The sequence below is a fragment of the Mizuhopecten yessoensis genome, unplaced genomic scaffold (assembly GCF_002113885.1).
Source record: "Mizuhopecten yessoensis strain PY_sf001 unplaced genomic scaffold, ASM211388v2 scaffold11157, whole genome shotgun sequence".
Lineage (NCBI taxonomy): Eukaryota > Metazoa > Mollusca > Bivalvia > Pectinida > Pectinidae > Mizuhopecten > Mizuhopecten yessoensis.
The window spans coordinates 654,127-674,443 of record NW_018408908.1 but is presented as its reverse complement, the minus strand read 5'-3'; the positions used below and the strand labels follow the sequence as shown (position 1 = coordinate 674,443).

Sequence of the window (20,317 nt, the reverse complement as noted above, 5' to 3'; positions counted from 1 at the left end):
TGGTCCCTAACAGACAATGCCAGCTATGGTATGGAATCAGTGGGTAAAGTTGATGGTCCATAACAGACAATGCCAGCTATGGTATGGAATCAGTGGGTATAGTTGGTGGTTCCTAACAGACAATGCCAACTATGGTATGGAATCAGTGGATATAGTTGGTGGTCCCTAACAGACAATGCCAGCTATGGTATGGAATCAGTGGATATAGTTGGTGGTCCATAACAGACAAGGCCAGGTATGGTATGGAATCAGTGGGTAACGTTGATGGTCTCTAACAGACAATGCCAGCTATGGTATGGAATCAGTGTGTAACGTTGATGGTCCCTAACAGACAATGCCAGCTATGGTATGGAATCAGTGGGTATAGTTGATGGTCCCTAACAGACAATGCCAGCTATGGTATGGAATCAGTGGGTATAGTTGATGGTCCCTAACAGACAATGCCAGCTATGGTATGGAATCAGTGGGTAAAGTTGATGGTCTCTAACAGACAATGCCAGCTATGGTATGAAATCAGTGAAATACAGCACTGATGCCTCTTTGTTCTGTGTTTTTTATATGTTTGAAATGGGGGATCATAAAACTTTAATGTAAACATTGTGATTGTTGACTGTCTATTACAAGGTTTTATGTGAAATGTGTTGTGCTATTGATTTTCAGCATGAGCGAGCCTACATCAGTGTTCTGAATTGTGTTTGTGTATCTAACCTTAAATTATTGGTGTATGTACCTGTCAAAAGACTCACGGCTGTTTTGTACAAAGCTTATGATGATAGTGATCTTACAAATATTAATGTTAACTACTGTTATTTCTATTTTGTTCAGGGTTAACTCGTCGTGATATTGTACTGTATCTCAATAAAAATACCACAAAACGTTATCAGCTTGGTAGGTAGAATTCTACTGATAGTATATGTGCACTCACCCATATTGACCAATGAAATCAGTCGATTACTGACTTCACAGTAGGACATTGATATTGAAATTAACAGCTAGATTAACCTTTATGGAAAATGTCAGCTGACTTTATCCTTCTGTTGAAAGATTGGAAAGATTTTTGAGATTTTCTGTTAACAAATTAGGTATGGCTCAATAAAATGTTTAAGGTTATGGTTCAGTGACCCTGTAACCAGTGATACAGAATAGACTTAAGTTTGAATCTTCATGTTTATCTTTCTATCAGTGTGTTAATTAAGTGTTCATCTTTGTATCGCTTCACTATAGATTACTGGTAGATTTACTTTTTATTGCATTTAAAGTTAAGACTTTTTTCTTAATCGATATAAGAACAGATCTGATAAACTCCCATTAACTCATTCACCCCTAAAGTTTCATTATAAACTATTCCGATCTTTGAATTGGAAGGGTTCAAATGTGTCTTCAGGAGTGAATGAGTTAAGATATCCTGTGTTGTTTCCTGAGCACAAGCAACTGTTTCCACTTGTTGTTAGGGTAATTCTTGTATGTTCTAATTTAGTTGAGAATCAATTTTCTCACTTTGTTAAACAAAAAATGCTTGGGGATTTTTTTTATATCAAATCACGAAATACAAAGCTAGTTCCTGATGAGCACAATTGCTAAAAAATATTATTCACCTGACTGGAAAAGATATGTGAAAATGATCAATGTTCATGTTTATATTAAAGCTGTAGAGACATGAACCATTCAAATCAACGTGTCCGACATAGCCTGCCGGGTGTTAATAGTTGGTTGAAATGTTAAGTTATAACATGATTTATAGCAGGTTATCATGATCGGTATTGAATCACATTGAGACTAGAATTATATCACATGTACTGACTTGTCTCAAGTATTGAGTAATCGTCACATCCTGATTAGTGAACCCGACTAAAACTTAATCAATCTTTCTTTTCAATATCATTTCAATAAATGCTATATTAAGTATGTTAATGTTATGTGTGGATCACTCTGACATCGTTCGTGTGATTGTCTGATAAATTATCTCTGTGTCCCCGTACAAGCTGGAACCCTGCAACACGAACTTTTGTGAGGAGGGGTTTGTCCAATCAAATTTTTGTCCGTATAAGATCTATGAACGAGAGTAAGACAGCTGAAGGTCTTCAATTTTAGTGTTTTTCTATTCTAAAGGTATTGATTATTATATTTTGAAAGCTAAGCAGTAGAGATAGACTTGCATGAATTCGATTTATTTATCTAGATATACAAGTCTGTAGATGTGCAGTGTCATTGTGTTAACTACTCGACCACGTGTTTTAGAAAATGTATACCCCGAGTAGAAACTAATCCTGTATCAGTTTGGATAGCTCTTCAAACGAGCACTCATCAACATGGCAAAGACTACCACTTACATGTTTCAAGTGGTAGGTTTTTGTTATCTTGAGATATTTAAATTCACATGTACCAGTACAGAACATTGTGTATTTAAATATCTTTTTATTTGTGAAAAATAAAGTTTGATAAAGAATGTAAAGTTAAAATTTTCAATGAGAAAAATAACATGTAACTTATTAATGTTGTATTCTGATCAAACAGCAACAGAGATTCACATCCATTTAATATGAAAACTATGAAAAAAACCATAGAATGATTAGGACATCGTACCAGTAATCAAAAGGGGCCATCTGAAGTGTCATAATGATGCACCATGGATAGACACTATGTCACCTCAGTACATTTTTGGTTAATACAATACAATAGATAGACTCAATATTATTGATAACAAAGATTAAATACACAGATTTTGGAAAAGACCTAAATTGAAAATCATGTTCCTTCTTAATCCATTCTGAACGAATTTGAACCCATTGTGAAATATGAATACTAAAAGTACCCCCGTGCAGAATAGAATCAACAGTAAACTAAGTAGAGCAACATTAGACAGTTTTTTTTAATTTTGATGACATTCGTATTATGGCTTTAGAATTGAAGGTAAATACAGGGTATGATTACGGTAATTATGTTTACTTATTATCAACACAGGTAAGGTTTTAGGGTGTGACATGCATGTTATAAATTCCACCACATTGCCCACGTCACCATAAAGCATTATTAGTCGAGCCGAAAATTATTTATGCGTTTCTTGTTTGGGGACTTCCTGGTGGCTCTTTATACGGAAAGCTAAAATGTCAATGAAATTATTAATTTGTTCTATTAAACCACCGATAGAAATTTAACCTGTAATTGGTTGAGTGGTTTGAAGTCACTGGCCTTGTACGTAGTTGGGGTTTAGTAGCAGCATAGATCCATTTGTTAAGGGACTGGTCTGCCAATCAAACGAGTTTATAATCAATTTACTGATAGAGAGGAATTGTTCTTGATGTCTTCGTTGAAATATACAATATCAAATCAAGGATATATTGTCATTTGTATAAGATTGTTCCATGGTTCTGGTATATAAAATCATAATGGACATTTTGAGACACTGGAATAGAAAGAAGACAGTTGCTGAGAAAACTTTCTCAATTATACACTTACAGAACTAATCAAACACCATCAGGACGAATTGTTTTCAACCAAACACTGTCAGGACGAATTGTTTTAAACCAAATCAGGTTACATTGAATGACATCAATAGACTTGAAGTCATGATAATAGTGTGATTGAAGAGTTAAAATCCCCCGTGAAAACTTGATATTTGCAATTGATTTTGTTTTCCTTTTTATGAGATTATGAAAAAAAAAATCTGAAGTTTCTCTTGCCTGCGACGAATATCACATAGCTGACACAAAGACGCCTGCTTTTTACAATTAAATAAACGTTTTCTACATGCTTGGACAGGCGGGATACAAAATTCAGTGGAATTCTCGTCTCTTTAGTTTGACAGAGCTTCACTAGAATTTAATAGAAATATAGATTGTGAAGTTTGTATTGAAAAGAAATTGGACTATTTATTACTGCTAAATAAATCATTATCTGAATTGGGTTTAAATGGGACTGGTATATTTATCAGAATACATACAGCTTATTGACCGTGCCGTGAAGGCATTGTTATGTTGTGTATAAGAAGCTTATATTTATAATTAATCTTGACCTTATGGAAATATAATAGGGTCTCTGTTACATTGTACTATATACAGGACAGTATTAGTGCCAGACTTCTACAGACCTCCAGATCTACCTTCAGAAGTACAGCTTGTTGATAATCCCAGAACTGAAATAACAAGTACCAAATCAATTAAAATTAACAAAGCTCATTAGATTTCAGAGGGACATATGAAGTATTGCCTGTTCTGGATTAAACCATACCCAAATTCAAATTATCACTTACATGTCTGCACTCAGTACCACTTACATGTCTGCTTGCATATTTTTCTAAATCTTGGGTCAAACTGTTTTGAGTTGAAATTGTTTACTTTCATGCCAGCTGATGTTCTGAAATGTTTGTCTTTCTAAGGACTGCAGCATCATTTAATTATCATTATTATGTCGTGTTGATCAAGGAAATGATATACCTATTGTCAAAACACAGGCTCAGCCATGGATCTCCAGACTGCTATATGGTTTATACATTCGTCTATGGGGGGATATATTATGGTTTGGCGTTGTGTAACAAGTTGGATAAATTAGTCTGCACAGCATAATTAATTCCTTGTTCAGTCACCGTCCTTCACCAACATTTCTAGTACAGTATGTCAGGAAGGCAGGATGCCACTTACTGAAATTGCGTCTATTCCATACATCTTACTGAAATCGCGTCTATTCCAGACATCTTACTGAAATCGCGTCTATTCCATACATCTTACTTAAATTGCGTCTATTCCATACATCTTGCCGAAATCGCGTCTATTCCAGACATCTTACTGAAATCGTGTCTATTCCATACATCATTCTGAAATCGCGTCTATTCCAGACATCTTACTGAAATTGTGTCTATTCCATACATCTTACTGAAATCGCATCTATTCCATACATCTTACTGAAATCGCATCTATTCCATACATCTTACTGAAATTGCGTCTATTCCATACCTCTTACTGAAATCGCGTCTATTCCAGACATCTTACGGAAATCGCGTCTATTCCAGACATCTTGCTGAAATCGTGTCTATTCCATACATCTTACTGAAATCACGTCTATTCCATACATCTTACTGAAATCGCATCTATTCCATACATCTTACTGAAATTGCGTCTATTCCATACATCTTACCGAAATCGCGTCTATTCCAGACATCTTACTGAAATCGTGTCTATTCCATACATCTTACTGAAATCGCGTCTATTCCAGACATCTTACTGAAATTGTGTCTATTCCATACATCTTACTGAAATCGCGTCTATTCCATACATCTTACTGAAAGTTATGTCTGTCTGTGAGTAATGTTTTGATACCACAGATTCTAGAGCAATGCTTCCTTACCATTTTACCTACATTTACCATTCTTGCTCAACTTCCGTATCTTGGAAAGACGGTCACTATTGCATACTGAAGTTGGGCCTCACACATATCAACAAACACCCACATCAACAAAGAGCTATAGCAATAACATTGTAATGAAAAAGAAGGGAAATAAAATTTACGAATTTATTTGAATGTTGTTTTATGGGTGTGTATATTCTGTAATTTTGCCATGTTTCTGTGGGACTAATACGGAAATGTTATATCTGACAGAGAAAAGATGGAAATGCTCTTCAGTCAGCTCAAAAGAGAATTGCTCAACCAAGAAAATACAATGGAGGACACATTTAACTTGTTGAATGAATTGAGGGTAGCCACTGAACGCAACTTTGCTCTCAAGAAAATGTTCTGGAAGGTAATTTAAAACCGTTCGGCTAATTTACATGGAAATCATTTTTTTGGATGACAAAAGAAAATGTATTAAAACATTTGTTGTTGTTTGTAAGACATAGTAAACAGAGTATTTGTAAGCATTAATTATTTCTACTCTGTCTGGTATTGTTTTATGAATTAAGAAAGAATAATATATGATATTGTTTTGCATATTTCCTCATTTAAGGTACTTATATTTTATTAAGTCATATTCATTTTGGAAAAAAATATGTTGACAGTTTCTCAAACAATTTTAAAGTTTTCTTTTGAATTATATGAAGAATAAAAATGAGATACCTGTCATTTGTAGCTGTTCTGGACAGATACTACCGTGGTAATAGGACAAAAAAATCACATGTTGATTATTAATACCATATTGATATGATGGGAGAGAGTTAATGAATATATATATATATATATTTTTTATCTTTTGCAGAACGCTGACATGTTCCTATTTCTGGTGAGACAGCTACAGAGGTATTTACCTAAATCTCCTATCAACATACACACCGACCACGGAAAGCTACAGAGGGTGGACGAGTTTGAGTGAGTAGAAATTTAAGTAGAGGTATTGTGTAGGGTGAACAGTGACCTATACTGACCTGAGGCCCCAGTTTCATGAACGTTCCTTAACTTAAATTTCCCCTTAGGAAATGCTTAAGTTAAGGAAGCTCCTTAACTTAGCTAAGGAACGTTTATGAAACAGGAGGTTAACACTGGTGGTCAATGGGTCAAAGTTGCAGCATCACAATATACGATAATTTCTGATAATAAAGTGAATATGTTGTTAACCACAGTAGAATGTAAGACAAAGAATCTGTAAATATGTAAGTCCTCTCGAGTGAAGTATTTCTATATTCTCGTCATTGACAAGAACTTTTCTTTTTTTACTCTTGATAACTACCACAGTTAATTTTTTTTCTTGTAGACTTGTGATACTGCTGACGGAAATGCTCAGTCTGATGTTCAGGGAGTCGGAGATTATCCCTGCTCGCATCCAGACTCTGAGGGCTGAAAGGTAATCCCACACAAAGGTCAGCTGGTGACCTTAACCTCATATCGCTGTGTTCAATAATACAGGAAACACAGGTTACTGATCCACAAGGAACTCCTATATGGATTTTGTCTACATCATTTGGAATGGGAATGTAGCTATGAGACTTCGTTATTTATATATACAGCTAAGCTTTATTTTATTTAGTCACCAATGGTAAATCAATTTTTGCTGGAAACAAAGATGGCTGAATTAAGATCACTGTAAGCACAGACAGAATGTGTTAGTAAAGAAAACAGGTATAGAGAAATCAAAGACTGAAGGGTGTTTATAACAAAAAGACAGCGTAACATGTGGTCTAATGACATGGGAGATAACTCCTTGTATATATCATGACTTTCCATAATACTGAGGATAATTCATCAACATTCATGAAATAATAACTGAATCTTAGTTTTGTTACATGTTGGTTAGCCCTCAATTTTGAATTTATTATGGAAAATAATTGATTGCTTTTTGACTTTTTGTGAACAGAGGAAAATATGTGCTGGACCTGTTAATGGTGCTGACGTGTTCGCCGGAGATCCCCAACAAGTTCTCAGTACCCACACGAAGCACCATGTCTGTCGGGGGCTCGTTTAAGGGAGGAGATGGTATGAGTATGGATGTGGACGCAGAGGTAATATATATACCTGTTGTAAGGGACCTTTTCAGTATTTTAATGAATCTTTTATCATCATAAATGCATCTTGTTTGGAGAAATTTCTTGTTTTGTAAGAAGATCTGTTATCTAGAAGAGACACATGTAGTGTATATTTGACTGAATCTATATGATGTGTACCAAACGATTGACGTCAGATACATATGTATTGTAATATGTTTTACAGATCGAGAAACAATTAGTACAGTTTACGAAAACAGGACTTGCCGCCGTCTACGAACTCTTCCTGATGGCAAAACAGGTGAGCAAATTACCCCCCTTGTATGGGTACTGTACAACTGGTAGCTTCATTGGGGATTTCTTATCCATAAATTTCCAAGGTTTTATTTTGAAAACTAGGTGTTTTTACGATATGAATATAATGAAAATAATACAAAAATTCAAGTTGTGAATTCTTAATTAAGATTTAATCATGTTTATTTAAAGATTATGGATTGGTTAGCAGATTGGCTGCTTCTATCTTCATTTTCTTTTTTTTTCAGAAAAATTCTTTGAAATTAGGTTTTTACACAAACATCTTGACAAAACACAATTAGTGTATCAAGTGCAGTGTTAGTCTTTTAACTGTGAAGTAAATACTATTGTATTTCTAAATAATACAGAAAATGTATATTAAATATTTGGTCTTTATGAAAGATAATACATCTATATGTAAATATCAACCTTTTACATTGTAATGTTTGATTTTGATGTAATTGTTGATAGGAAACCATATGAAAATGTATGATTAAGGAAGTGTAAGAAATTATACATAGAAATCTTGTTGTACAGGCCAACTGGGGATACAGCGAGGGGAATTTCTTCAACATTGGCTGGATGGTCAAGGTGCTAGAGGAGATTCGTACGACGGTAGGTAACCTACAGCATCCAGTTTTAGGTGGCCAAAGAAGTGGTCATATCAATCATGCTGGACACAGCTGTGATACCCTAAAGAGATGTTCAATTTACATAACTGTAGATATTAACAGTTAGTTTTTCCGGAGAAGATTTTCCAGTGAAATTTTTCACATTTCAAATGTTAACGGCGCCACCGCTGGGGATCGAACCGAAATTCTTAGGAGAGTGAGTGGTCTGAAGCTAACGCTTGATTGCACACTGTAGTAATGACTGCGCGTTAGCGATTACAGCTACTGAACCGAGGCACACAAATCTTTGTGGTATTTAATACAAATTAAAAGATAGTTCTGTAGAAGTTTTAAACCTTTTCAAATTGTTTTTTCATAATCTGGCTAATATGATGGGTGAAAAAGTCCTGTCAATGAAGTCAGATTTAGAGATCCTGAATCACGGTTATTCAGATAGTACTTCACAATAATGAAATACGAAAAGATTGTGGATTGAATAAAATTATGAACCATACTGTAAAGTTGAATAAAAGTATGATCAATGTTTTAATTGCTGCCTGAAATCTGTAATGTGTGGGTATATTCTGTAGGAGAATTTTGTCGACCGAGTGATCAATGTTTTAATTGCTGCCTGAAATCTGTAATGTGTAGGTATATTCTGTAGGAGAAGTTTGTCGACCGAGTGATCAATGTTTTAATTGCTGCCTGAAATCTGTAATGGGTGGGTATATTCTGTAGGAGAAGTTTGTCGACCGAGTGATCAATGTTTTAATTGCTGCGTGGAATCTGATGTATGGGTATATATTCTGTAGGAGAAGTTTGTCGACCGAGTGATCCAACAGATGCTGAAGTTACTGGGACCTGGTCGACGCGAGGTCCTCAACCCGGTGGAGGGCGTGCTGCTGTACACTCAGTTCTCCGTGATCCAGACCTTCCTACAGTACAGCCCACGCTTAGCTGCCTTCATACGCAGTAACTACATGGAGGAATTCAAGTAAAGCTCCTCTCCTTACTATATTTTACTGTAAAGTGGAAATTATCATGTGGAAATGTTCATGATGGGATTCTTTTAAATTGATTCAGTGATGCAGTGTGAAAATTGTTGTTCTGACAATGGTCCTGGAAACTATATATTTTGTATATAAAAAATCTATATAATCTATAGATATACATATTCGTATGTATATCAAAAATCTGTATATTTTGTATATAAAAAATCTATATAATCTATAGATATACATATCGTTTGTGGATAATTTTTCTGCAAATTTACTCAACGTTAAAAATGCAAAAATTTCCACACTGCACTAATTTCACCTTTTACAATATTAAATATTGCTTTCAGTAGATTGACCTTTAAGTGTTCCTTAGTAGAACATTATCTTACACGGTTTGACTTGCACTAAATTTAAATCTATTATAAATTTTCGTGTGATATAAAACTAGATACTAAATGCATTTCTTTCTCCTTATAATATTTATTGAAATATCACTTTAGATAAATGTTCGTGTAGCATTGTACACATATTAATATTCGTGAAAGAATAAAATATTTTGCGAGTTTCAACAAGATCCTTTTTATACGCCCGTCAAATTTGACGGGAGTATTATGGTATGGCGTCGGCCAGTGTAAACTTTTGTTTGTCAGCAATCTCCTCCTACATTTTTCGACCGATCTCTTTTAAACTTGGTATACATTATAATCATGATTGAAACTTAGTAGGCTAAATAATCATGATATGCGTTTATTGTTCCGCCCCACGGTTCTCTTGTTCAGTTTACATTCAACAAATGCTTGAATATTGTAGCAAATAACATGGAACTTACACCCATTAGTTGTTCATTCACTTAGCTGTCTGAAGGCTAGGTGAACATACCCCAGCATGTGGCCTTTTTCATTGTCATTGGACATGTTTCCTATCAAAAGTTACTCAAGAAAGGATTATAAAGCATTCCTGGGTAAAGCATTTGCTTTGAAAATTGCCAACACACTATATCTATTCAGGGACAGCTGTCCATTATACGTCCCTGATCTATTTCAGTATGATTAGTTTCAAAATACCAGGAAAGAAAATCAGGTCTGTGAAACTTTTGTTTCTGAATCGGCCATGTTTTATACTTATATACAGTAGTGGATATACTCATGTCTAGATGAAGTAAAAAACATGCTAGAAATATCATAGATTTTCACAAAATGAATATTTTTAACTCCAGTTGTATCATTCAAAAACATATTTGTCAAAATTGTCTAAAGATATTTTGATATTTCTATTGACAGATATTTTGTCCAAATACCTGCTGTCAGTAAGAAGCTGCCGGGAGCCTACCCGATCAGTGTTATAATCATGCCTTTAATAGAAGCTGTGATGTCCAAGGTTCTGGAGAAACCCACCGTTGCCTTCCCCAAGTCGCCAAGGGAGTAACCTCCCCTAGTTACAAAGTAGACCTGTCCTTGAGATTGGTCCTTATTGTGCAAATGAACAGAAAATCTTGACACCTCAAGTTATACCAGAACAAAAAAATATTGGTCTTTAAGGAGTAAAATTTTAACTAGGTTTTACTGTTCTTTATTTTGCTCCTGTAATTACCTCATACCCACCGACCCTTGACTGGTGACTGACCTCATACCCACCACCCCCTGACCTCACTGCTGCATAGCCTCATACCCACCGACCCCTGACCTGACCAGTGCATACGCTCATACCCACCGACCCCTGACCTGACCAGTGCATATGCTCATACCCACTGACCCCTGACCTGACTATAGTAACTGATCCCCTACCCAACAACCCCAGCCCTAACTGCTGACTGATCCCCTACCCACCGACCCCAGCCCTAACTGCTGACTGATCCCCTACCCACCGACCCCTGACCTGACTTTAGTGACTGACCTCATACCCACTGACCTCTGATCTGACTGCCCCCTGCAACATTAAACAACCCCTGATCTGATTGGTAACCAACCTTCTACCACTGCCTGCTTACTGACCCTATAACACCAACCCCGACCTGACTACTTACACACACCCCTGCCCCGCCCCACCCCACCCAACCACCCACCCCTACCAACTTCAACAAAACTATGTTCGGTCAGAGAAATGAATGTCATACTCTTTTATCTTTTCTGTATTTACAATTGGTGTCCTTTGTCAATTCGTTTAACATCAGAAAAATAGTTTTAAATATATTTATGTGTGGTTTAGTTTGATTTGTTAAAGAAATGATATACAGTGTACATGTATTACTGAAAAGGATTATTGATCAATTACTGGAAAATGTTATATCTTGTGACATTTTATTGTTGTGTACCTGTACAAGATTATTCTGTGATGTGTATACAATTGATCTATACATCGTAAATATTCCAGATTGTGACATGTACCTTGAAAATATTTGTGCCAATTGCATTTGAGATAACAAACACCAACATAGAATAGGATGAGTTTATGGAGTTAGGTTCACCTTTCATTTTAAATATAGGTATTATTGTTCAGCTAAAACTCTCATTTACCATTTAGTGGCATAATATTATAGTTGTTTCAAATTTATTTAATGTACCATGAACAATTTGAACAAGTTTTTGTACAAATCCGTCCTAAAATATATATATTATTATATTTATTGAAAAAAAGTATTTATAGGAATCAACATGATATAATTTTCATTTTCATACATTTTACATTTCACTTCAAATAAAACATTTGATATACAAAATGTCATTATGAAGAATGTCAAAAATGTGATAGACTTAGAGTCAGTGGTTTTTATGAGATTTAAAATAGTGGTTAAGTATGTATAGTTGTAGATGCTGATAATCATTGTTCTTCAATGTAATTTATTTTAATGGTATAAATTACTATAACACAATATTCATTTTAAGAAAAAAAATGAAATGATATTTATTTAATTTTTATTATTGATGAATAAACATTGGATTTCTGCAATAACCATAACCAGGAAATGATGATTATAATAAAAGCCCTAAGTTCAGTTTAAGAAGATGCCCTGATGGCACATACCGTACAAGGGAACTCCATCTACTAAAGATGAGGTTAGTTAGTCGCTTAATGGCCCAGCGACGGTAAAGTCATACAGGGCCTGACAACAATGATAAGGTGCACTCAAAAATCTGATGCTCAAAAGGAAACTGAAAGGTTAAAGGTTAAAAACTGCATTCATAAGTACACAGCAAAACGATCAGATATTATTATTATTTCTCAAAATTCAGATTTTACGGTAAAGACTAATTTCAGGTAGATTTTTTAAAATCTTTGACAAATTAGTTGTACAGAACAATGTTGTCATATCAAGCACATCAGAATATTTGTCTCAAATCTGTCAAAAATTGCTGAGTTTGATCAATATCTGAGGCAAAGTCATATGTGCATCACATGAATGGCAAAAGGGCTGGTCCTCTCAATCAATGATCTACCCACAACTATTCTGGGTTTACCGCCATCCCACCAGCATTTTAGGAGATATATTGGAAAGAAGATGTAAATCAGCTATTGGTAATACAGACCCATAACAAGCAGAGCACCTATACAACCTCCACCAGCATATACAAACATGCACATAGATGTTGGTGAGAGAGGGGATCTAGATGTGTTTTAGTGAGGCTGCTCTAACACTGTTCTGATTGTGTTGATTGTATGTCTTTCATCCCTGGAATCATAAGCGCCTTAGAGTTATTTCCTTGGGATTGAATAGGGCAATTTACATATATTGTATACTAATAATGATAAATACAACATGTAATAACAAATGTGAATATTATATGTCTGCTAAGTATAAGTGAGTCGTCATGTTGATAAGCAATCTCAGTTTGTTCTAAATGATAGGATTACAATCTCATATTTAATGGTAAATAGTTGACATGCATTAATGTATTAGTATCACACTGTGAGCATGATGCACTATTTTGTCCACCTCTGTTGTGGTCAAGGTATATGACTGCATTGAAACATCATTCAAAGGTTGGATGTTCAAAGATTTTTTCACAGCTAATTTTATCAAAAGGCACATGAAATTGCACCAAAATCACAAATGAGAAGAAATTTAAATAATGTAACGCTGTAAATAGACAGTAGAATACCAATAACTTGGGCTCCGGTGATCTGGACAACTCACTTGTAGATCTTCATTCACTTGGATTCCATTTTCATTAATCTATAAAATCAGGAATGCCAGGAATTGTCAGCCTTTTACCTAATTAACTTCAGCTTTAAGTCAATATATGTTTGCCCTGTTTGACTATGAGGCCTGGAGTGTTCGATAGCTTTGAGCTCCAATGCGTTGGTATGCATAGGTTCAAATACATTCACTAAATGTTTTCAAAAGAATGTATTCTCAGATGATTTAAGAATATTTTAAGTTCAGTTTGCTGTAAGTTTAATTTCATTTGTTCCATTATGAAAAATATTTTTTTCTGAGTTTTACTTTTTTACATACCAAGTATTTTGAAATAACAAATTTGAGAATGCCCTTTGTGTATAGCGTCCTTATGTCTTTATCATTTCACTTTCTTTTAACATTCCATGGAGTTGAAGTATGAATGTCTTCGAGTGTTCCCATGACAGTTGTGTATGGGTAGAATTTTGTCATTACAATGTTATAACTTACCATCTTGTACACTACAATGATTTTACTTACAAAAGCTTATTACAATGCTACAATGTTATAAAAGGTTGTCATTACAATCTTTGTTAAAACAATGTCATACATCACAGGGTTTAAAACTATAAAATATCATTACAATGTTATAAAAGATTGTCATCACCATTCTTTGTCATTACAATGGTAAACATTACAATGTAACAAAAGTGCAATGTATATGTTCAGGGTGGTTTAATTTGTTTGACAATATTTTGTTGAATACAGTCTGAGTTACAATTTATTTTACAAATTCCACTTACGAATAACATTAAGATCAAACCAAAGTCACACAAAGATCATTTTAAAACTACAATTTTTGTTCATTTAATGTAATTTTATTTGTTTTGATTTTAACCCTTTCACCCCTATGTAACTTGTGTAGACTCTACCATACATTGATCTGGATGAGTCCATTATAGTCTACAGTGGTGAAAGGGTTAAGTCTTTGATTTGTTTAAATTTTAAGTCTGTGGTTAAATAGTGTAAACAAGAGTTTTGTATAGATTACATACAAGTTTAATTGTCTACACTTCCATAGACAGAAAAGTATTACAGTGATTGTTTAACAGGCATTTCACCCAAACAGATGTATAGCTATACATAGTATCAACTGTACGGACTGTTGGTCCTGAGATAAAGTCAACATCGTGTTACGGGGTTCTTCTAACCATCTCATTCATTCATCAAAATCCGTGAATATTTTGCAGGATTTTACCGATAGATATCTATTTTATTTTTAGCACAATATATTTATTTAATTTGTCTCCTGTAAGGATTACATTAGGACTTATATTCTTATGTTGTTTGTCAGTAACACTTTGAACAGCATACTTGTAACAGAAACTGTTACATTTGTATGAGTTAGTATACGGTATTTAAACTGTTACATTTGTTTGAGTTAGTATACCGTATTTAAACTGTTACATTTGTATGAGTAAGTATACCTTATTTTCTCATTTCACTATCACTTATTATTATTCATTTGAAGGATTGTGAAAAATCTTTTTTTTAGCAAGCAGAATATTTTGCTGCTATTCAGGTTTTCACATTCTCAAATCCTGTTGGATAATTTTTGACCCAGACAGGTATGCTGCATTATATTCGTTCATAAATATGTAATTGATCAGAGTTAAACTGACAATTATAACACCACAAACACATGATATCGTGACAAAGTCATTAAATGAATGGAAAAAATGGATATGGACAGAACGATCAGAAAGGATGTATATTGGCATAATTTTGAAACAAGAATTTGTTATTCATATTGAATATCTATAGCATGTGGCCAAAACTTGTTTCCTCTAATGGTTTTGTCAATAAGTAAAGATCACCGATATTAGTTTGTATGTGTGATATCAGATTATTTCTTACCACGTGATGTTGATGAACGGTTTGCTGACCATACTCCTCCTTAGTTTTGTTTTCTATCCTTACCTCCTATTATGGACATGGCAATGTGAAACTTTAGCATAGATTCTATCGTAGTAACCTTAGCATAGACACTGTTCTGTAACTTTCAACGAAACATTTTGTCAAACACATGTTGAATTATATATAGCTCTATGTTTTTACTTGGAAGAAGAATTATCTGATGGCAGAATAATGCCTTTTTCATATTTCCATGACAATAAAACAAGAATACAATTATTAAAAAGTTAATGGGTTGTTTTTTAATAGGCTTCAAAGACTTCATGGTGTGAAAAAGCCGTCATGTGTATGATATACATCAAAATTATCTTACCCATGCGGTAATTACTTCCTCCCAAAAGAGGTACAGTATGGAAATTACTTATAGAATAAAACGCAAGGAATACCCATATGAATGAATGCAAACGTATGTTTCTGTTTAACTAGGTGATTAGGCTAAAATGATGACGTTCCAAAGTATGAATTAACAGCTAAACACATAAAGTCGGGCATATGATTAATGATTACAACGTCAAAGATGCTTATAGACATGGCCATTGATGTGTTGCTTTGGAGTATGTTTTAGGAGTCACAAGGGCGCTTCAAAGTTCGGTCTACCTAATTAAACTACGAGTCGCGAAAGAAAAGATGCGAAAAATCATTTTGACGTTTTAAATGCACATCGATTTTATTGTGCCGAAGTTCACAAATAAAACATTAATTTCAGAAAATTTCAGATGAACCTAGGAATGGATGTGTAATGGTGTAAGCACAGAGCAACTATCGTATCAGACGAAATTGGTCGGTCTAATTTTCATTTCGGAATATTTAAACGAATACTGGTGTTTCTTCCATGGATACCACTCAATCCCTGTTCCGTCCATTGATGGCTGACCCCAAGATTCTCCGTATGTGTGTTTGCCACTTGGCTGAGTCAAGTAAGGCCCATTCAAGTTGGAACTGAAACACAGTTTGAAGCCTGTTTACCGGTAATACAGATTGGCTTAGTGTCAGAATCTACCTCTTCTACATAGTAGGTAAAGAACCAACGCAGACGATAGTCGACATGAAGCAACTGAACACGCCAACTTGATTAGAACAGACGACAAACTGATTTTAGAAGACATCAAACCGTTAATTTTAGCAACCGCGACGCCACCAATACGTCGAGAGCAGACATTATTATTGATGGATAAACCAGGAACCAGTCCAACAGTACATGGGCAGACGACATCCTTCTAGATGAAGCAACTATGACGACGACACATTTAGAAACTGGGTTGGAGTAGACGACCCAATCAAAAACCATCATTTTACCTGTAACAGCTGTTGAACCACCATCCGGACTTGAGCATACGTCCACACTGTTGAAAACTCGTATCATTGTCGTGGTCAGGGGTACTGAATTTCATCCCATCATGACGGAGGAGCGACGAGGCTGGGTAATGAAAGGAATCACCTGGATATAAAAAAAGATGAAGAAACTTTTGTCAAAAATTTCAGATAAAACTGGAACACTCCAGAAAAAACCCAGGAAATCAACATTGGAAGTGAAAATTTCTCTCTTGAATTATCACGTGAAGCCAACGAAAGAAGAAAAACAAAGACAGCATCAGTCTGCAGTTTCTAGTATACTTACCCGCAGTTCCGGTGTACTTTCCTACACTAAGCATGTACCAGCTTAACTCACTGCCGACTTGGAAGTCTTGGTACTCTGCCCACCGCCTTACCCCTTCCCAGTCGTCTAGGTTGACATGAAACGTCATGTGACCCCGACTCGTCAAGCCATAAAGAAGGTCATTTCCGATCCAAAAATTACGGGATATATTTCCGAAACCGTTCTTGTAGTCGTTCCAATTCCTTTCGAAGTTTTCCGTTCCGTCCATACGTCTCTGTATCGTGGTCCAACCGCCACCATCGTCGACCATATCACAGTGAACTTCGAATGTTCTATCTGAAACAGCTGTGCTAGTGGTTTTTTTTTATGTGTTTATGAATGAAACATTTTTCAGTCGAACTATATATAATCGAAGCAGTTATTGTTTGAAAAGCATTTTTTTTCTAAACCCATCTGCAGTGTTGCAATACAAAGGTTGCCCATCTGTAACATCTTCATAAAGTATCAGTTTATCAGACATTCTTGCCTAAGCTTGAGAGAAGCAGATTCTGTTTTCGTGCCTAGTTCTGTAGGATAGGAAAATTCTAGCTGAGAGGTTATCGATTTTGTTAAAACCACAGACTGGATGGTTTTGCCGCAATTTTGAAATATCAAATTAGAGAATTCCCTTCCTAACACCACTGGGCAAGAAAGAGTAATTTCCGATCGCGATAACTAGTTTCATAAGAATACAGATCTTGTAGAAATGGGGCAAGGTAGTTCCTTTAAGAAAAAAAGTAGCGTCTTGAAAAATTATACAAAAAGTTGTTAATAATTGTAACAATGTTGTCCTTACTATCGTCCTGAGGCTGTATTCTATATACTCCACTTTGTCTAGATCCCATCCTTTGAGCATGCGCACAGTCTCTTGGTATGACTGAAATATAGAACAAGATTAAATATTACTTTTAACATTATCACTTTATCGAACAGTGATAAATGTCTTCAATGTGATCGGACCAATATATATTCAATGATATTTTATTGTCATACTTTGAGACGAGCATGCTCAAAACACATAACACTGTACATCCGAGTTATGTGAGCTAAATAAAAAAATCTTTACTACTTCTCATTTCTCATTTCTGGCTTTAAAATAGAATGGATATTTTGCCAAACAATGTTCCATATTTTCTATAGCATGATTACATCATTCAATATATAATCGCCCTAGAACTGTAATGACGGCATGTTTGAACATACCGACTATGACTATGTCTTGTGTATATCTTCAAAATTCAGACGACGAAACGGCGAGGAAAGGTCACAAAGGGCAAGTTGCGCCAACATGACAATACCAGAGTCCATACATGTCGACACCATGAAGCGCAACTGGTTCAAGTTTTGCCAGAATTGGCTCCTAATGACTAATAGCTATTTTAAAATTTAAAAGAAAGAACAGCGTCGACGCAATTTCCAATCAGGTGATGACCTCCAGACAGCAGTTGGGGATTAGTTGAAATATGGCGAATCCCCTATAGTTTCTTTCAGAATGATCTGTTGAGCTTAAATATCGTTTGACGAAGTGAGTCGACCTCAGGGTCAAATACATATTGAGAAAGAAGAAGCGAGGATTGATATGACCAATAGGTTAGTTCGGTTATATAGTGAATGGTCCTCGTTATACGTTTGAGGTTAGAGATTAACTTGGTCTTGTATGTAGAATATTTAACTTTCATTAGAAGTTTGCGTTTGTTTTACACAATCACCGAGATAGCATCCCGAACTTCAAATAGGTGTTGCAACGATTTACCATTCGCAGATTGGCAACGAACAATTCGGATCGGCGGTAAGGACTCATCTGTTTTCTAAGTGTGAAAACCCACGTCCAAAGGATTCCGAGACGTATGTAAAAATACAACTACCCTTTTGAATGACTCCGGTATAAAATTATCCTTAAACTAGTTTTCTTGTTAACCATCCCAGAATGATTTTTAGCTTCAAGGTTACGGTACACCTTGATTGACCAACGGTCAACCATCTTCTACTAACGTATACATTTTGTCCATTTAGGATTCAGCCTGTACTGGTACTAGATATCAAAGAATGAGAAGCTATGTCTAAATGTATTTTAACGTCCGTTGAATCACAACGAAAGGTGTTTATTATAAAGTTGTAAATTTACAAATCATGGCTTCGAGAAATAATTTATTCTTAAACTAGTATGTCATGCAAATCGTACCAGAACAAATTCCAGCTTAAAGATGACGGCTTACCTCGGGAACAAAGGAGTAGGAAAGTGTCCAATACGTAACGATGACGGATGCTACCGTGAAATGAAAGTTTATGTCATACCGTGTTGACATTTTAGATCAATAGATTTGATAAAGTATATAACATATCATATTAAGTTAAATCAAGACATATACTTTGCTGATAAAAGTTAAGATTGCTAGCAGAGTAATAAGTGATACCTTTCGGTGGTGTGGTGGACGACGTCGGTGGACCATGAGTCTGTGGTGATGTTGACACATAGGTGGCCTGTGATGTTTGTGATGACGTAGCTGTCACTGTTTGAGATGGAGACGTGCCACCAATGTTCGTTTGGGCAGCTTGTCCTGTACCATTCTGTTCCAAGGCCTCCACCCGGACTGTTAGGGTCATAGCCACTGCCTTCAGTACTGCGTTTTCTTGTTTGACATCTTCGTAGTTTTGTTGCATATGGTTGCATGCCTGAGTCAAGTTCAGCATCATCTGTTCCAGTGCAGTCAGCCTAATATCATGGTTATCCAGTTCCTGGTACAAATGAGTCTGACAGTTACTAGTATCTAGATATAACAACGAGATGGCCAAAAGCAACAGGAGTGACCGAATGTTGACCATTGTACTAATGTTACTTTGAAACAGTTCACAGAAACGCTCAGTAATCGTCCGCGTCTATAAGTGTTCAATTGAACTTAAATCTGGGTCAGTGGACAGATACATACACTTGCTTATCTATAATGTAAACAGTAATATGTAACACATAGTTACGTTCAAGAAAAAGATCATTTATCGGTTTTTTCTAGTGAGTAGCCTCTGGAATGTTTTACAAAATCCTGCTATTACCATGTTTTGCGTTAAATGCTATATTCGACACTCTCTATAATGAATATTATCGAAATATTATTGCAATGTTTCGATGATGTTTTATTTAACCAAGCTGACAATGTGGTCACAATAGTCATATCCTATTTACTTCAGAGATAAGATCAACAAGTAAGGCGTATTTCTGATAAATCATTCTCTATGTATTGTCCCAAATAACTTGATATTTTACGAAACCACATTAAAAGCATTAGTAC

At 35.3% G+C, this 20,317-nt stretch overlaps 2 protein-coding genes across 5 annotated transcripts in view; one reads left to right on the top strand and one right to left on the bottom strand.

Moving 5' to 3' along the window:
- Positions 1-13,714, top strand: part of LOC110467069 (uncharacterized protein C12orf56-like) — a 51,697-nt gene extending 37,983 nt beyond the window's left edge. For all 4 annotated transcript variants that reach the window (XM_021523963.1, XM_021523962.1, XM_021523961.1 and 1 more), the window contains 8 exons: positions 5,593-5,734; positions 6,188-6,297; positions 6,680-6,769; positions 7,280-7,424; positions 7,633-7,707; positions 8,238-8,315; positions 9,124-9,305; positions 10,590-13,714. In XM_021523963.1, the coding sequence (XP_021379638.1) occupies positions 5,593-5,734; positions 6,188-6,297; positions 6,680-6,769; positions 7,280-7,424; positions 7,633-7,707; positions 8,238-8,315; positions 9,124-9,305; positions 10,590-10,734 (967 nt within the window). In that variant the 3' untranslated portion in view covers positions 10,735-13,714. The remainder of the gene's footprint in view (positions 1-5,592; positions 5,735-6,187; positions 6,298-6,679; positions 6,770-7,279; positions 7,425-7,632; positions 7,708-8,237; positions 8,316-9,123; positions 9,306-10,589) is intronic.
- A 2,335-nt stretch (positions 13,715-16,049) lies between these two features.
- Positions 16,050-19,919, bottom strand: LOC110467059 (fibrinogen-like protein 1). The gene is made up of 5 exons (XM_021523951.1): positions 19,448-19,919; positions 17,830-17,910; positions 17,016-17,330; positions 16,694-16,835; positions 16,050-16,336 (listed from the first exon to the last, which is right to left on the bottom strand). Exons 1-5 carry the CDS (start codon positions 19,854-19,856, stop codon positions 16,165-16,167), a joined length of 1,119 nt encoding a protein of 372 aa, XP_021379626.1. The 5' UTR covers positions 19,857-19,919; the 3' UTR covers positions 16,050-16,164.
- Positions 19,920-20,317: the final 398 nt, after the last annotated feature.

Excerpts from the sequence above, each read along its gene's own strand:
- LOC110467059 (XM_021523951.1), bottom strand. The coding sequence starts at position 19,856 with ATGGTCAACATTCGGTCACTCCTGTTGCTTTTGGCCATCTCGTTGTTA. Across the intron at positions 17,911-19,447 it reads GTCCACCACACCACCGAAAG|TCATACCAAGAGACTGTGCG; the intron begins GTATCACTTATT and ends TCTATATTTCAG. Across the intron at positions 17,331-17,829 it reads AATACAGCCTCAGGACGATA|ATAGAACATTCGAAGTTCAC; the intron begins GTAAGGACAACA and ends CAGCTGTTTCAG.